General features: G+C 31.8%; 1 protein-coding gene across 1 annotated transcript in view; it reads right to left on the bottom strand.

Moving 5' to 3' along the window:
• The window catches only part of LOC126888832 (zinc finger protein OZF-like), a 29580-nt gene continuing 12938 nt past the window's right edge, over positions 1-16642 (bottom strand). Inside the window, exon 2 of the mRNA XM_050657256.1 lies at positions 1-1439. Coding sequence (XP_050513213.1) covers positions 310-1439 — 1130 coding nt within the window. The 3' untranslated portion in view covers positions 1-309. The remainder of the gene's footprint in view (positions 1440-16642) is intronic.

The raw sequence follows: 16642 nt of genomic DNA on the forward strand, positions 1-16642 counted from the left end.
AAGAATAAACATTTGCATTTCGTCACCCGATTATAATTTTTACAATTAGTATCTAGTACCTGACGACAAGATCTCATGGACTGGTTTGCAGCATCTCTTGCTAACACATTGTATCGAGAAACTAAGATGACAGTAAGTGTGAGTATAGGTACGGAAGGGGAGAGAATGAAACAGCACTAATCCAAACAAAAAAGATAGTGTCGTCACTTCTCTCTGAATGACACTCTCTCTATGCTAATATATAACTCTATGGTTTCGTGTAGATCGGCGTTTGACGTTTATTTGACGTCTGACACATTCAAATTGTTCTTATTCGGTATGCAATTTCATATGCTTTATTGAATAACTCTTTGTTAAAAATTGTTTGGTGCAAATGTCACATTTAAATGGTTTTTCACCACTATGTACACTCATATGCGATTTCAAAATGTGTTTCGTTAAAAAACGTTTGGAGCAAATTCCACATTTAAATGGTTTTTCACCAGTATGTACTCTGATATGAGATTTTAAATCTCTTTTCGTTGAATACTGTTTGGTGCAAATTTCACATCCAAATCGTTTTTTACCAGTATGGGCTGTCATATGATATTCTAAACCTTGCTTAGATGTAAACTCTTTCGTACAAATTTCACATTCAAATCGATTTATACCAGTATGCACTGTCATATGATATTCTAAACCACGTTTTGATGTAAACTGTTTGGTACAAAATTCACATGCAAATGGTTTTTCACCAGTATGCATTGTCAAATGTGATTTCAAATGATCCTTTAGGGCAAATTTTTTGTTGCAAATAGCACATTCAAATGGTTTTTCACCAATATGCACAAGTATATGTGCTTTTAAATTACCCTTTGCGGCAAATTTTTTATTACAAATTCCACATTCAAATGGCTTTTCACCAGTATGAATTCGCATATGCCTTTCTAAATGTGTTTTCTTTGATAACGGTTTGTTGCAAATTTCACATTCAAATGGTCTTTCACCAGTATGAACTCTCATATGTGCTTTTAAGAGTGTATTGGTTGTTAACTGTTTGTTACAAATTTCACATTCAAATAGTTTTTCACCAGTATGCAATTTCATATGCGATTTTAAAATATGCTTTGCTGAAAATTGTTTGGTGCAAATGCCACATTTAAATGGTTTTTCACCACTATGCACACTCATATGCCTTTTTAAAAGAAATTTCGTTGGAAATGGTTTGGTGCAAATTTCACATGCAAAAGGTTTTTCCCCAGTATGCATCGTCATATGTACTTTTAAATGATGATTGCTTGATAATGATTTCTTGCAAATGATACATATAAAATGTTCTCGATCAGTGTTCACATTGGTAGTGGAAGCTCTATTATATTGGTTCAAATTAATGTCACTTCTATCATGATTTTTTGTTAATAGGCTACTGGCATCAGTTTTCATATCTCTACCAGAGACACCTAAAATTATAATTACCTGTTAAATCAGAATAATGTAATTAAATAATAATTAATAATAGGCCTGGATCCCGAGTACCAAAAAAAAGTTGATTAACAGCAAGCTGAAAATTTGTTAATAAAGTAGAAGCCACAGTTAGAATACAGTGCAGGTAGAATAGGGCCAAGGTTCATAGAGGGTAGGTTGTCTCGTAACTATGTGGGGGGAAGCGAGGGGAAGGGAATGACTACGTCACTCGTACGACAAAGTCAAGTTTGACAGTTGTTTGTGGTTCAAACCTAATCCTCTTTTTTATGTTGTGGTTGCATTTCCATATATTTTATGTAATTTTCTTTAATATTGTTTATTTGTTTAATTTTTCGTGAGTTATTTGGTGTATATTTTAATATTAGCTAAATATTTTAATCTAAAAATAAAATATTTATATTATTAGTTTTTTTTTTGTCTACCACTGCATGATAAAAATGCATTTCAGAAAAAAACATAATAAGTATGTAATTTTGCTAAATTCTATTTTTTTGTCAGCAGACTATTGATTTTTAAGGGAAAAATTGATATAATTATCAATATAAGAACCACTTAATATACCTATACCCAAAAGCATCCCAATATATATTGCAAAACCAAAAAAAGTTTTTGAACTTTTTATTAGCATTGAAACTTATGACAATTTTAAAAGTGTCGTACGGATGACGTATTCCCGCCTTTAAAAAGCGAGCATTTGATTGGTCTATAGTTACGAGACAACCTATGCCCTTATTAACCTTGGCATAGGGCAATGTATTTCTTACCAGAGAACGGCCGACCACGTTGCCGGTTTTCCCCGAGCGGTGCAGTAGGACGGGATTTAAGAATCATAGCACTGGAATATACGCGCACACAACAATTGTCTACGGTTGTATAGACGCACCTACCACTGTGACGACATGAGCGGCATCCATGCGCGTAAGACTAACACTGCATTCTAACTCTGGATTTTACTATAGCTTTACGGTGTCTATTCGGACAAACTTTCATGTACATACACATAATCCACATAATTGTGGAACGTGATTTTAATTGTGGAACGTGTCATCCTGACAAGTTTATGATTGTGAAAACTAGCAGGTTGCTTTTAAGTTTCTTCAATAGAAAACTGTATAACTTTGAACTGCAGAATATCTACAAGCATACGTTTGGTGGAAAAGATGTTATCACTGTAATTAAGCGAAACCGCCTGCAGTGGGCAGGACATGTAGCCCGGGCCTCTGAATCGAACATGATAAAAAAGATTCTAACAGCTTAACCTGTGTGAATGAGAAGACGGGGTAGACCAAAGTTGAGGTGGATGGACGGGGTAACACAAGATGCCGAGAAGATCGAAGTCGGCAACTGGAAAATGCAAGCAATGGACAGAACAGAATGGCGTAGAAATCTTGAGAAGGTCGAGACCCTCTAAGGGCTGTAACACCAAGATGATGATGATGATGACAATAGAAAACTATATAATATATGAAAAAATGTTTGTCCGACACTTATATTAGGCATGTTAATAAGTCCGACACGTAGAACAAGTCAAATGACAGAAATTATATTTGTGGTAAATAGCAATCTGATTTTTGCATGTGAGTTTAATGAAAGGGTAACAAATGAATTGAAAGTTCATTCCGACAAAATACATGGGACGTTTTCGTAGTCTAACGTTCGAAACCTTAACCTGTTCCACAATTAAAACTTCCCCTGTTCCAGTGTTGCCGTACATTAAAGTTTGTCCGACTAATCTCCGTTTCAAACATTAGAATCAGTATGGTTGTATATTGCAAGCGGGATTGCCATTCTGTGAATTATGATAAATATATCCTCCTTTAGTATTTCACAGCAGTTAACAGCGATAATCTTCTAAAAGTACCTGCCTAATACTACATTTCACAGCCGTTGCCGTTGAGAGCGGCCACATTGTCAAGAAAATTCTCATTTAGTTTTTATTGGCCCTATCTTCTGTACACTGACTTTACTGTCTGACATGCGGTATAGACACCGTTAATCTATTAACAAATTTTCAGCTTGCTATTAATAAACTTTTTTTGGTACGCGGGATCCAGTCCTATAGTATAATGTATGGTTGCACAAAATATATTATCTAGGCTTGTTTGAAGAAATATGTTTGTGTAGGTCGTACAAACTGTAATACATAATAAAACATTAGGTATTCCTTAAGGGGGGGGGTATAGTATTTTTGATTATTTTTTTCGATTGTTTTTATTGGCTTATTCGATTGTAAATATTTTCAAGAGTATACCAATACAATTTCAAGTTAATCCGAGCAAAATTGACGAAGATATGGATATATACAAAAATTTTCTTAGTATTATTGACATAACTACATTTTTTTTAAACGCGTTTTCTGAAAAACATGTTTTTTTGAGGCGGTGTACATCATAACTCAAAAAGTAATGCGCCGATCTTTCTGAAATTTTGCACACTTCTTTTCTAGATATTTTACTAGGTAGTAACGTCGAGTTTTTGCTTATTTTAAGAATTTTTTTGTTTATATTACCATTTTTCTCTTTACCAAACACACTTTTTTTGTTTTTTTTTTTTCGATTTTTTCACTTTAAAGTTATACAATGAATTTAAAAATCAATATAATCATATACACTCGACGTCACTACCTCAAGAAACTCTTAAACTAAAATAAACTTTTTGGTTTATATGTTTCAAATAATTCTGTCCGAAGATATAATGTACACCGCAAATCATCTTCTTTTTTGGATCGTCTACTTAAAAATGACGCCACTGTTTCATTTTTTAATATTTTTCAATAAAAATTTAACTGAATAATCTTCAAGTGTTCCCTTTTACCCAAGTGTGACCTAGTCAAAAATTATCCAATATGGCAGCTGTAGCGCAGCTGTGGTTTGGACGGTTGACGGTTTGGTTATGTATGGTTGTTGCGTTCTAAAATTTGTGAGAAGAGAAACAACAAAGGTTAGTTAATAGTTATACTGCCTTTTTAAATAGTTTTCATATTATATTTTTGAAGTTATACTTCAAAATGTTTTAATTTATGTATGTATCAGTCCAGGCCTTTGAGCCTGGGATCACACATGTTCATTAACTCGGCCCATGGAGAGTTAGAGCCATCTTCTCTAATACTCACATGGGTAATTCCTACCTGGCGCGTCCATGTCGCGGGGGTGGGCACCTCTCACTTCAGTAGGCCGGAGTGAACAGGTGGCGAAGTTCAGGTAGGGACCCAGTTCTGTGGGGTATAACGCGGACCCCTGCCCAGGGATACGGGTGAAGACCACAACGGCGGAGACGGCGTAGAAGAGAATCTTCGGTTCGGCGTCAATGGCGGAAGTGGCAGGCCTGTTTTTTCGGCATACCACTGCAGAATCGGATCTAAAATGGGCGGTTGTGGATTCTGGTTGGCGAAGAAACATCGACGGCGAAAGAAAAGGAGCAGATTGGGCTCTTTAGTCCTGTAAGACAACCAATCTAAAGGAAGAAAACCTTGATTACAAATTACCCGGTCCTCCAGGTAGGGGGTTAAGACGTCAGGCCGGTTCCCTGTCACTTGTAAAAATTAGAAAAATACCAAAAAGCCTAAAGATTGCCTCGGAATCTCGGACGGATTAAATAATAAACGACTTCGGCGACGGAAAAGGATTATGAACATTGGCACCTGGAATGTGCAGAGTATCAGCGGAAAGATGGAAGAAATAACTGAAGAAATTAAAAAACTAGATATGGATATAGTTGTCTTAACCGAGACAAAGAAGAAAGGAATAGGTATAGAAAAAGTAAACAATTATGTACATATATTCAGCGGAGTTTCAAAACACGAGAGAGCGAAAAGAGGAGTATCCGTTCTAATACACAAAAAACATAAACATAAAATCACTGACTTTGAAGCAATAGACGAAAATATAATAAGAGTAAACATAACGATAAAAGAAACACCTATTACAATACTTGGGATTTATGCAATCAGTGATGATGAACCTTACACAAACAAAGATGAGTTCTTTGCTAAAGTTAACGACGAAATTACGAAAATTGGAAATAGAAGAGAATTGATAGTTATGGGAGACCTGAACAGTAGAGTAGGTCGTAAAGTAGATAATAAGGTGGTAGGTCCCTACGGAGAAATAAACCAGAATGATAATGGTGAGAGGCTAATTGAAATATGTGAAAACCATCAATTAAAAATAACCAATGGATTTTTTAAACATAGAGATGTACACAAGTACACCTGGACCCAAACTACAAGAAATTTGAAATCAATTATAGACTATATCATCATAAAACAAAATACTAATATGCAAGTACAGGACACAAGAGCATACAGAGGAATAACATGTGGTTCAGATCATTATGTCGTAAAATCAAAAGTAACCTGTCCATTTAGATATAAAATAACACATAATCAAACAAATTGTCAACCCCAACAAGAAGAAACTTTGGAAAAAAGAAGTTATAATTTGGATAGTTTGACCCAAGAGAGTACAAGAATACTATATCAACAAAGACTGGATGGCAAACTAATGAATATAACTGAAACATCAACAGTAGAGGAGGTATATAGAAACGTAGTCGTTAGCGTTAAAAAAGCTGCAGAAGAAGCACTCGGCTTTAACACTCAAAGACAAAGTGAAAAACTATGGTGGAACAAAGAAATAGAAGCACTCGTAGAAGAGAAAAAGCAAGCGTATATCAGATGGCTGAGCAGTAAACAACAAAAAGATAGAGATGAATACCTGGAACTCAAAAGAATAACAAGAAGAACAACAGTTAAAGCAAAAAGAGAAATGTGGGATAAGAAGTGCCAGGAAATTAATACCTACCTGGGAGGCAGAAAATGTACAGAAACATGGAAATTCCTCAATAAAATAAGAACTAACGAAAGGAAGAGCACAAACATTCAATTAATATCCACACAAAAATGGGAAAAGTACTATGGGGAACTACTGACAGAAAATAGGGACGAATACTTAACTCAATCACCAACAGAGGTTAACATTGAAGGAGAAGATATAACAATACAAGTGACAGAAATTAGAAAAGCTATAAAAGAACTGAAAAACGGTAGGTCTCCAGGACCAGGCGATATCCCAGCCGAACTAATAAAATGTGGATCACAAAAATTCTTTGAAACCGTCACTTGGTGCATAAATCAATTTATAAATGGTTCTCCCGTACCCGACGAGTGGAAAATTGCTTATATTTCATCGATCCATAAGAAAGGAGATAAGCTTAAATGTGAAAACTATAGAGGGATATCAGTGACTAGTACATTCAGCCGTTTGTATGGACGAATAATTAGAGACCGCATTGAGAAGGAGTACAAAGACCAAGAGGAAGAAGAACAATCCGGTTTTCGAACAGGAAGAAGCTGTACTGATAATATCTTCTGCCTCAAACAACTAATAGAAAAAAAATTAAGCACAAATCAAGAAACCCACCTCATGTTTATTGACTTGCAGAAGGCGTACGATACAGTTCCTGTAAACAAACTCTGGAACATGTTACGACAGACGAATATTAGTGTCACCTTAATAAAAGCCTTAAGAAATTTGTATGAAGGGTCAACATCACAAATAAAAACTGGAAACAGATTATCGCAAAGCTTCCTGGTTAATAAAGGTCTACGTCAGGGGTGTTGTGTATCACCGACCTTATTTAAAATATATGTTGAAAAAGCATTGAAAGAGTGGAAACGAAAATGCAGAGGCATGGGCGTAGACCTTGGAGAGATTTGCTTATATACGTTGCAGTTTGCTGATGACCAGGTTGTTATAGCAAACGATAAAGATGATTTAGAGTACATGGCAAGGAAATTACAAGAAGAATATAGAAAGTGGGGACTAGAAATTAATACAGAAAAAACAAAATACCTGCCAATAGGTACCGAACTATCGAACATCACATTAGAAAATAATGAAATCATCATGCCCTGCGACCATTACACATATCTAGGAATCGTTTTTGACACAACCGGGAAAGATGATGAAGAAATAAAGAGAAGAATAACACAATCCAGAAAAACAATAGGTTGTCTAAACAGCGTACTGTGGAATCATGAAATAGGAAAAAGAAGAAAACACAATATCTACGAATCTCTTATTAAAAGCAGTCTATTGTACGGAGCAGAAACTTGGCGGATAACCGAAAACAACAGAAGAAAGCTGGAGGCAGTAGAAATGGACGCTTTTAGAAGATCAGTAGGAGTGTCACGCAGAGAGAGAATACGTAATGATGAGATAAGACAGCGAATGGGGGTTGACGGCTCTCTAACAACAGACATAGAAAGAAAACAGCTGATATGGTACGGACACGTCCAGAGGATGGATAACTCAAGACTCCCTAAAATAATTATGCAATGGGTACCACCAAACCGCAGAAAGAGAGGAAGACCCAAGAAATCTTGGAGAGAGGGAGTAACGAAGGCGATGAGCGCAAGAGATCTTAGAGAGGGCCAATGGGATGATAGAGTGTCATGGAAATTAGGCATCGGACAACGTCGCAAGACGTTTTAAAACCGATTGATATATATATGTATCAGTCCAGAACAGGTGTGGAAAGAATATATTAGTGTTTTTAAATATATTTTTCTACAAACGTGTTAAAAATGCAATTTTTAGGACTCCATAGGAGCGTTAAAAATGCTACTTTAAGGCACTAGTGCCTTAAAATTTTTAAGGCACTGCAGTTAAAAGTGAATTGTCAAATTGTGAAACGTCAAAATATTTATATTTCATTTATTAACATTAATATTAATAATACAACTTGCGCAATTTGAAAAAGGTGGTTTAAAAGGTTTTTTATTATAATTTTGTGTCTTTGGATTTGTCCCCCCTTAAGAGTATAGGCGCAAATATTTTACGGCTATACCTACTTTTTCTATCTTTACACGGCAAATTACGTGTAGTAAAATTCTCACTGGTATGGATATGTAAACATTACTTGACAATGTCATCTGTCATCATTAACTTGAAAGAGATGGCTTTTGAATGTTCTTGGAAAACTGTTATTGTATAATTGCTTAAATTATTAATTCAGTTAATTAACATGATTATTTCATTCATAGGATATTCTGACCAATAGAAAGCTACAGAAATGAAAATTAAGGTGATAATTTTTGATAATATCGCGTCGTCAAGTTTATTACGTCAGATGCCCTTCGTTGCTACGAAAAAATACATTAAGTGACATTAATGACAATTAATGTTTTAAAAGTTATAAAAGTGATGACTTTCAACCGTCAAATAGTTATAACAACTGTGTGTTTAATTGTACTAATTTGTACTTACATAAATAAATTACAATAAAATTTTTGTTTTGAACAGTTTTATTTATGAAACAATCGCAACAAATTGCACTCGATCTCTAAAATTATTGTCGAATTTTTGGCCTCGTGACACTTTGACATAATTTCACTCCACTTCGGGTCGTGAAATTAAAACTGTCAAAGTGTTACTCGGGAAAAATTCGATAATTTTAGAGCTCTTCTGCAATTACTACTGATAATTTTTTCACTAACTAGGTATTCAGTAATTGTAATAATGTATATACTGTACAACAAAAACTAATACTCAATCGAGAAAAGAGGAAAAGTGATACAATGATTTTTGAATAATATATTGTTACTATGGAACGCTTACAATTTTGAACATCTTTAACAACAAAATTCTTGGATCACAGAATATATCCTGGTGTATTCTCTGCTTGGATCTTCCATAAATAATAAACAATAAATAACTTTTTATTAAGTTCACGTCTTAAATCAATTATTTATGAAATACACTATCAATATTATTTAATCGACAACTCAAAATATTCCCGATGTCATGTCAAATATTTAAAATTGTCACTGTCTTGTCACCATATTCTATTCGACTTAGTGCGTTGTATGAAAAAGATAGCGAATTTTCGATTTGGAAAATATCACCACGGACATGGTGTCCATTTTTTTCGATTACTGAAAAAACTAATAAATATTTTTAAAAAATTTAAACGCAGAATGAAAGACTAAATTATTATCGAGGGTCGAAAGTCTCTTAGAATAAATAAAAAGTTTCTTTTGAATGAGATATTTGAAATTAAAAATCACACTACATTTTCTCTTAGTTTTTCACCCCTGTAACTTATTAAAATAAACATTATAGACGTTCGGCCCTCGGTAAGAACGTAATCTTTCATTATGCGTTTAAATTTTTCAAAAATACTTAGTTTTCTCAGGATTCGAAAAAAATAAATCCCATTTAAATAGCATTGGAGCCGAAACTATGTACCGATCCCCTTAAGATTTACACCTTATCATCCTGATCTCAATCCAATCGAATTAGTTTTGGCTGCAATAGAAAATTATATAGGATCAAGAAACGTTACGTTTAACTTAAGGACGTGATGAGACTTTGCGACGATTGTTTGGAAAATGTATGTGAGAAAACGATCCAAAACGAAGTAGATTAAGAGGATCGGTATGTTTTTTCGGCTGCAATGCTATTCAAATGGGGATTAATTTTTTTCGAATCCTGAGAAAACTAATAAGTATTTTTAAAAAATGTAAACGCAGAATGAAAGATTACGTTATTAGCGAGGGCCGAAAGTCCCTGAGAACTTCTATAATGTTTATTTTAATAAGTTACAGGGGTGAAAAACTAAGAGAAAATTTAGTGTTATGTTTAATTTCAAATATCTCATTCAAAATAAACTTTTTATTTATTTTAAGGGACTTTCTGCCCTCGGTAATAATTTTGTCTTTCATTCTTTAGATTTTTCAAAAATATTTATTGGTTTTTTCAGGATTCGAAAAAAATTAACACAATGTCCGTGGTAATATTTTCCAAATCTATCTTTGTCATACAACGCACTTAGTCGGATAGAATATTGTCAGTCAGACACTGACAATCAGTGACAATTTTAAATAATTATTTGACATGAATCGGGAATATTTTTAGTTGTTGATTAAATAATATTGATATAATATATAGCGTATTTGATAAATAATTGATTTAAGAGGTGAACTTTATAAAAAGTTATTTATTGTGTATTATTTATGGAAGATAGAAGCAGATAATACATCAAGATATATTCTGTGATCCAAGTATTTTGTTATTAAAGATGTTCAAAATTGTAATCGTTCCATAGTAACAATATATTATTAAAAAATCACTTCAACACTTTTCCTCTTTTCTCGATTGAGTATTAGTTTTTGTTGTAGGTACATTTAAATTATTACAATCACTGAATACATAGCTAGTAAAAAAATTATCACATTTATTAACTGGATTAATAATTTGCAATTATACAAAAAATAACAGTTATCCAAGAACATTCAAAAGCCATCTCTTTAAGCTAGTTATGACATTGTCAAGTAGAATGACATTCTAGTAATATGTCCATATCCATACCAGTGTGAATTTTACTACACGTAATTTGCCATGTAAAGACAGAAAAGGTAGGGATAGCCGTAAAATATTTGCGAATTATGTATTCTTTTTCTCATGATCATCTTTCAGTGCGTCACAGTTTTTCGATTTCTTTCTAACGCATTAAATTGTATGTGACAGAAAAAAGGCACGTCGGTGATTACATTTCGTCGGTGACATTTATAACATTTATTCTAGTTATTCTAGTTGTCGATAGATGGCGCCATAATAAAAAAATAATTATTTTTTAATTAGATAATAATATTACAAATATAATCTGTATAATTTATAAGACTACACAAATCAAAGAAAATACCATTTTATAAATGCAAGAAACACATTTGATTTGTTTTTATTCCAAATTGAAAATAAAACGTGACAACTGTCAGATTTAACTAAAATGTTATGTTAGAATAAATGTCATAAATGTGTATTATCACGGACTTGCCCTTTTTCCTATCATTTGTTACTCACTGAAAAATGATCATGAAAAGGACAATACCCATGGCCTTAATCAAGTTAGTAAAAAATAAGCCGTTTTTCGACATAATTGAAAAGACGAGGTTTGACAGTTGAAATAAGTAGTATGAGATATTACAAAAAGGCTACCATCGTGGGATTCATTAATTTTTTTAGTTGAACAATTTTTAAATAAACAATCAAAACGTCAAACTTAGTTTTGTGCTCATAACTTAAAAACTTGTTTATTTAGAGATTTGACGTCCACAGGTAACTTTTTTAGAACAAAAAGATACATCGAATGAGATACACTAAATGAAAATCGGTTAATAAACAAAAAAGTTATTGCAAAACGGACGACAAAATCACTGTTTTTTAATATTGTTAATAACAATTTTACTGTTTATTAAAATATGTTTAAATATACCTAAACTTGAGGGCATTATGGTGTTTGAATGGTGTGCAAAAAATGATCCAGATCTGTTAAATAGTTTTCGCAAAATTGAATTTGTTTATAAAAATTTTTTAAAAACGAGCTAATTTCTGAGGCTGGTCCAGTTAATATGGTTGAATGTATCTCAATAATCTGGAGCTCATTTCCTTCGTTAAGATGTATACTAATAGCCTATGAAAAAAAAGTAAAAAAAATTACATGTAAGTACACAAAATTATTTGTTAATAAATAGCAGTTTTTAAGCTTATAAACAATTAGAATAATATCGTACAAATTAGATCAAATTAAACGGCAATAAAAAATACGGAAAGCTGGTTAAAATACACAACTTCTAAAAAAAATTTTAGGTCCTACGACCCTTGGGGTCTGAGATAGCCCCTTTTTTTTAAAAAATCACTGTTACGTTAATTAACAACACTGAGAGCTGAAATTAACCAATCTTTTATAAGAAAAGTCAAAGTTTTTAACAAAGTTTTTAGCAAGAAAAAATGTTAAAAATTGTTTAAACAGTAGTTTTATAAACAAATAGTATTTTGCGTTGCGACTAAAGTAAAAAAAAAATAATGGGCGTAGCCGAATGAGAATAAATTCGCGGACTACCATTCGCTAGCGCTAGACCGTTTCAGCCCATTTTTAACATTGACAGTATACCGGATTTGAAGCTTAATATTATATTTATATATTTTGGTAGAAACTTGAATTTTATGAATATTATTATGTTGCACATTTATTTAATAAAATTATATTTTAAATAAATAAATTTAAAAAATAACAATAAAAAGACCACTTCAAAAAAGGTTTATACATCCCATTAGCTGCTTTGTTTTGGATAATTTTGCCATGAAAATAAGATAAATGTTATTATTTTAATGTGGTACAATAGATAAAAAATAGTAAACTTGGTACAGTAGAACCCGATTGGTAGGTATAGGCCATTTTTCTTCTCTATTTTGAATCCGTGTGTAGTTCAGGCTGTATCGTCGACCCCGTTAGGTAAATTATTCCGATTCGTATTTTTTGCACAAACTTACTCAAAAAAACTTCCTTATAACAAATCCAAAGGGTACCAAGAGCTACCGCGGCCGGAAAATTGTTTAAACTATTTTTTCATTAGTTGCAAAGCACATTAGTGCTTATAAAAGTTGGGTGACAAACTGTTTAGTTTATAATTTTAATCAACGCAGCATTAAAACATAGGTCCTGAAGAAGTTTTCTGGAAAATTATTAAGTCAAAATATGCAACAGAAAAAAAGTTACGCGACCTTATAGACGAGTGGTACTCCCCAAAAAAACGCTCATTTCTCGAGATATCAACCACGGTGTGGTGAATGGCTAATTTTGGTCTTATTTTATGTTTTTGATGGTGCTGAAAACGAAAATGAGTTTTATTTTGAATTTTAGATGGGGAAACATTGTCAAAATCACATTTTTACCCTAAAAATAAAAAAATGAAATCCACGTTTTTCTTAAGATTAAAAGTTACACCACTTTTTTTCTATGAAACATTTTCTCTGTACTCTAGATTTTAACATCAAATTAATTAAACAGCTAAATTTCAAATTTTATCACTCAACTTTTGCGATTAAACTTTGCAATTCAAGAATCTGCACCTTTTCCTTCAAACAATTTATAACTTTTTTTATAGCAAGACAGAAATATTGAAGCAGGTCACATTGTCTTCAGAAAGGTGAGAAATATATACTATAAAAATTTCAGAAAAAAATATGACAATGGAACAGAGTTGTAGCAAGTTAAACGCAAAAAACGTGTTTTTTTTTATTTTTAGGGTAAAATTGCGATTTTGATAATGTTCCCCCACGTAAAATTCAAAACAACCCTAATTTTCGTTTTCAGCACCATCAAAAATATAAAGTATGACCAAAATTAGTATCAGTATCTCGAGAAATAAGCTTTTTTGGGGTGTGCTGCTCGTCTATAAAGTCACATAACATTTTTCCTATTGCATATTTTAAATTAAATTTTTTTGGAAAACTTCTTCATGAATAGGGAACTTGCACATTTTTTTTGTTACATAATAATGTTCAGTTTTGTTTAAAAATGAGATTTCCAAAATTTCACGCTTCAAAAACTCGTAATAACTTAGAAATACATATTTAAAGTCTTCTGCGGTATAAAATAGTTCATACGACCCGTGACGTCACATAGTTTTACATTAGTTATTATTATGGTTATATTTCGCTGTGTCTAGGTACACTCTAACGTGTACGCAAATAAAAAAGTTAGGTACACGCGAATTAAACTTGATCAAGCCAGTGACTTCATTATTTAACGTGCGCAGTGACTGTATATTTTGGTACATGCTATTTTGATATGTTTAGTATTTGTTTGATAGAAAAATACTTGTTAAGGGAAGGGAAGCAGAACTATTTAGATGTTTCAAACTTAATTGTAATAAATCAATGTATATATAAAAGTATATATTTAGGTTAGCAAAATAAATATATGTATTTAGTTGATATGACACGTACAAAATATTGCTAAAATAATTTTTATACGTAAGTTAATTATTATAATCAACTATTCTAAATGGGAAATAAGCCACAATTTAACTAAAAAAATGATTTTATTAACGTTTCGACGTCCAAATCGGATGTCATTGTCAAAATACAAAAATTAGTCAGATTAAATAAATTATTAGAAAAATTTTTTACTAAGCAACACCATTTTTGTTTAATTTAATAATATTTTGTATTTTGACAACGACGTCCGATTTAGACGTCGAAACGTTAATAAAATCATTTCTTGGTTAAATTGTGGCTTAGTTCCCATTTAGAATAGTTGATTACAAAAATGTCACAAGGATAATAGAGAACAAGTTAATTATTATTGTGAAAGCTTTAGGTCTTCTTTTTATTTTAATCTTTTACGGTAATACATACTATTTCATTTATAACTAAAAAAAATATATATTAATTTATAGTCTCTTATCTTTTTCGTACTGTTTTAAAATGTTCTTAAACTCATTAAAAGAACTAAATAATTGTCCACACTCCGTAGTTAATTTAAAAACAAACACTAAACAAATAAAAAATAAGAAATCACTGACACTCTTAACTTTTTTATTTGCGTACACGGTAACGTATACCTAGACACAACCTTATATTTAGGTATATTCTTCTTCTCCTTCTTTAGTTTATTGGCCTTCACCTACTTGGGTATTTGGCAAGCTCATCGTCGTGGAATAGTCAAAAATATTTATATTCTAATGACATTTATTGTATGTCATTGTAATAATATATACCAGTTTGTTAAAATTGTAGTTTTATACTGTTTTTGAAGGAAAGGAACGAAGGTTTACTATTGAAAATAAAACCATTTTGTAAAAGTACGAATTTTTCTATGAATAGTTCAAGCGATCAAAAACACTTGTAACGTCACATAAATGTATTTTCTACTGTTTATAACGTCTAATTTAAAATTCTGTTTACTTTATTGGAAAAATGTAAATGTAAAACCAAGTGACGTCACGAAGCGTTTTGGACCACCTGTTTTAATTTGAATTTTTAATCGTCTTTAGGGGCCAAACGAAAGACAAACAAAACTTTTTTATCTTTGATACATGTTTTAAATTATGTTGTGTTGTGATTTATAACATTTTTTTCGAATTTAAAAATTTATGCAAGTTCCCTATTATATTTTATTTCTGTGTTAGTTAAAATTATAAACTAAAAAGTAAAATTTTCAAAAGGAAATATTTACAGCGACCAAAAATACAGTGAGTTAAAATTGAAAAATCATCAAAATTGATTTTTCGCATTTTTGCATAAAATTTGATTTTTGGAAATGTTCCACTAACTCTAGAAAAAATAAACTCCATATTCGGATTCAAAGAACTCGAAAACATAAAGAATGACGAAAATTTGTCATTCACTTTAAAGTTGATTTTTGTGGTTGGTATAACGTAATTTTAGGAGTTGCTGCCGGTCGCCAACCGCGCCCACTATTCAGTCAGTCGACTACGCCCGCTATTTTTTACTTTAGTCGGAACGCAAAATACTCTTTGTTTATAACATTACTGTTTAAACAATTTTTAACATTTTTTCTTGCTAAAAACTTTGTTACAAACCTTGACCTTTCTTATAAAAGATTGGTTAATTTCAGCTCTTAGTGTTGTTAATTAACGTAACAGTGATTTTTTCAAAAAAAAAGGAGCCATCTCAGACCCCAAGGGTCGTAGGACCCAAAAATTTTTTTTAGAAGTTGTGTATTTTAACCAGCTTTCCGTATTTTTTATTGCCATTTAATTTGATGTAATTTCTACGAAATTATTGTAATTGTTTATAAGCTTAAAAACTGCTATTTATTAACAAATAATTTTGTGTATGTATATGTATTTTTTTTACTTTTTTTTTTCATAGGCTGTTAGTATACATCTTAACGAAGGAAATGAGCCCCGGATTATTAAGATACATTCAACCATATTAACTGGACCAGCCTCAGAAATTAGCTCGTTTTTCAAAAAATTTTATAAACAAATTCAATTTTGCGAAAACTATTTAACAGATCTGGACCATTTTTTGCACACCATTCAAACACCATAATGCCCTCAATTTTAGGTATATTAAAACATATTTTAATAAATAATACAATATTCAAAAACAGTGATTTTGTCACCCGTTTTGCAATAACTTTTTTGTTTATTAACCGATTTTCATTTAGCGTATCTCATTCGATGTATCTTCTTTTTCTAAAAAAGTTACCTGTGGACGTCAAATTTCTAAATAAACAAGTTTTTAAGTTATGAGCAAAAAACTAAGTTTGACGTTTTGATTGTTTATTTAAAAAATGTTCCACTAAAAAATTGATGAATCCCAAGATGGTAGTCTTTTTGTAATATACTACACATTTCAACTGT

The sequence above is a fragment of the Diabrotica virgifera genome, chromosome 7 (assembly GCF_917563875.1).
Source record: "Diabrotica virgifera virgifera chromosome 7, PGI_DIABVI_V3a".
NCBI lineage: Eukaryota > Metazoa > Arthropoda > Insecta > Coleoptera > Chrysomelidae > Diabrotica > Diabrotica virgifera.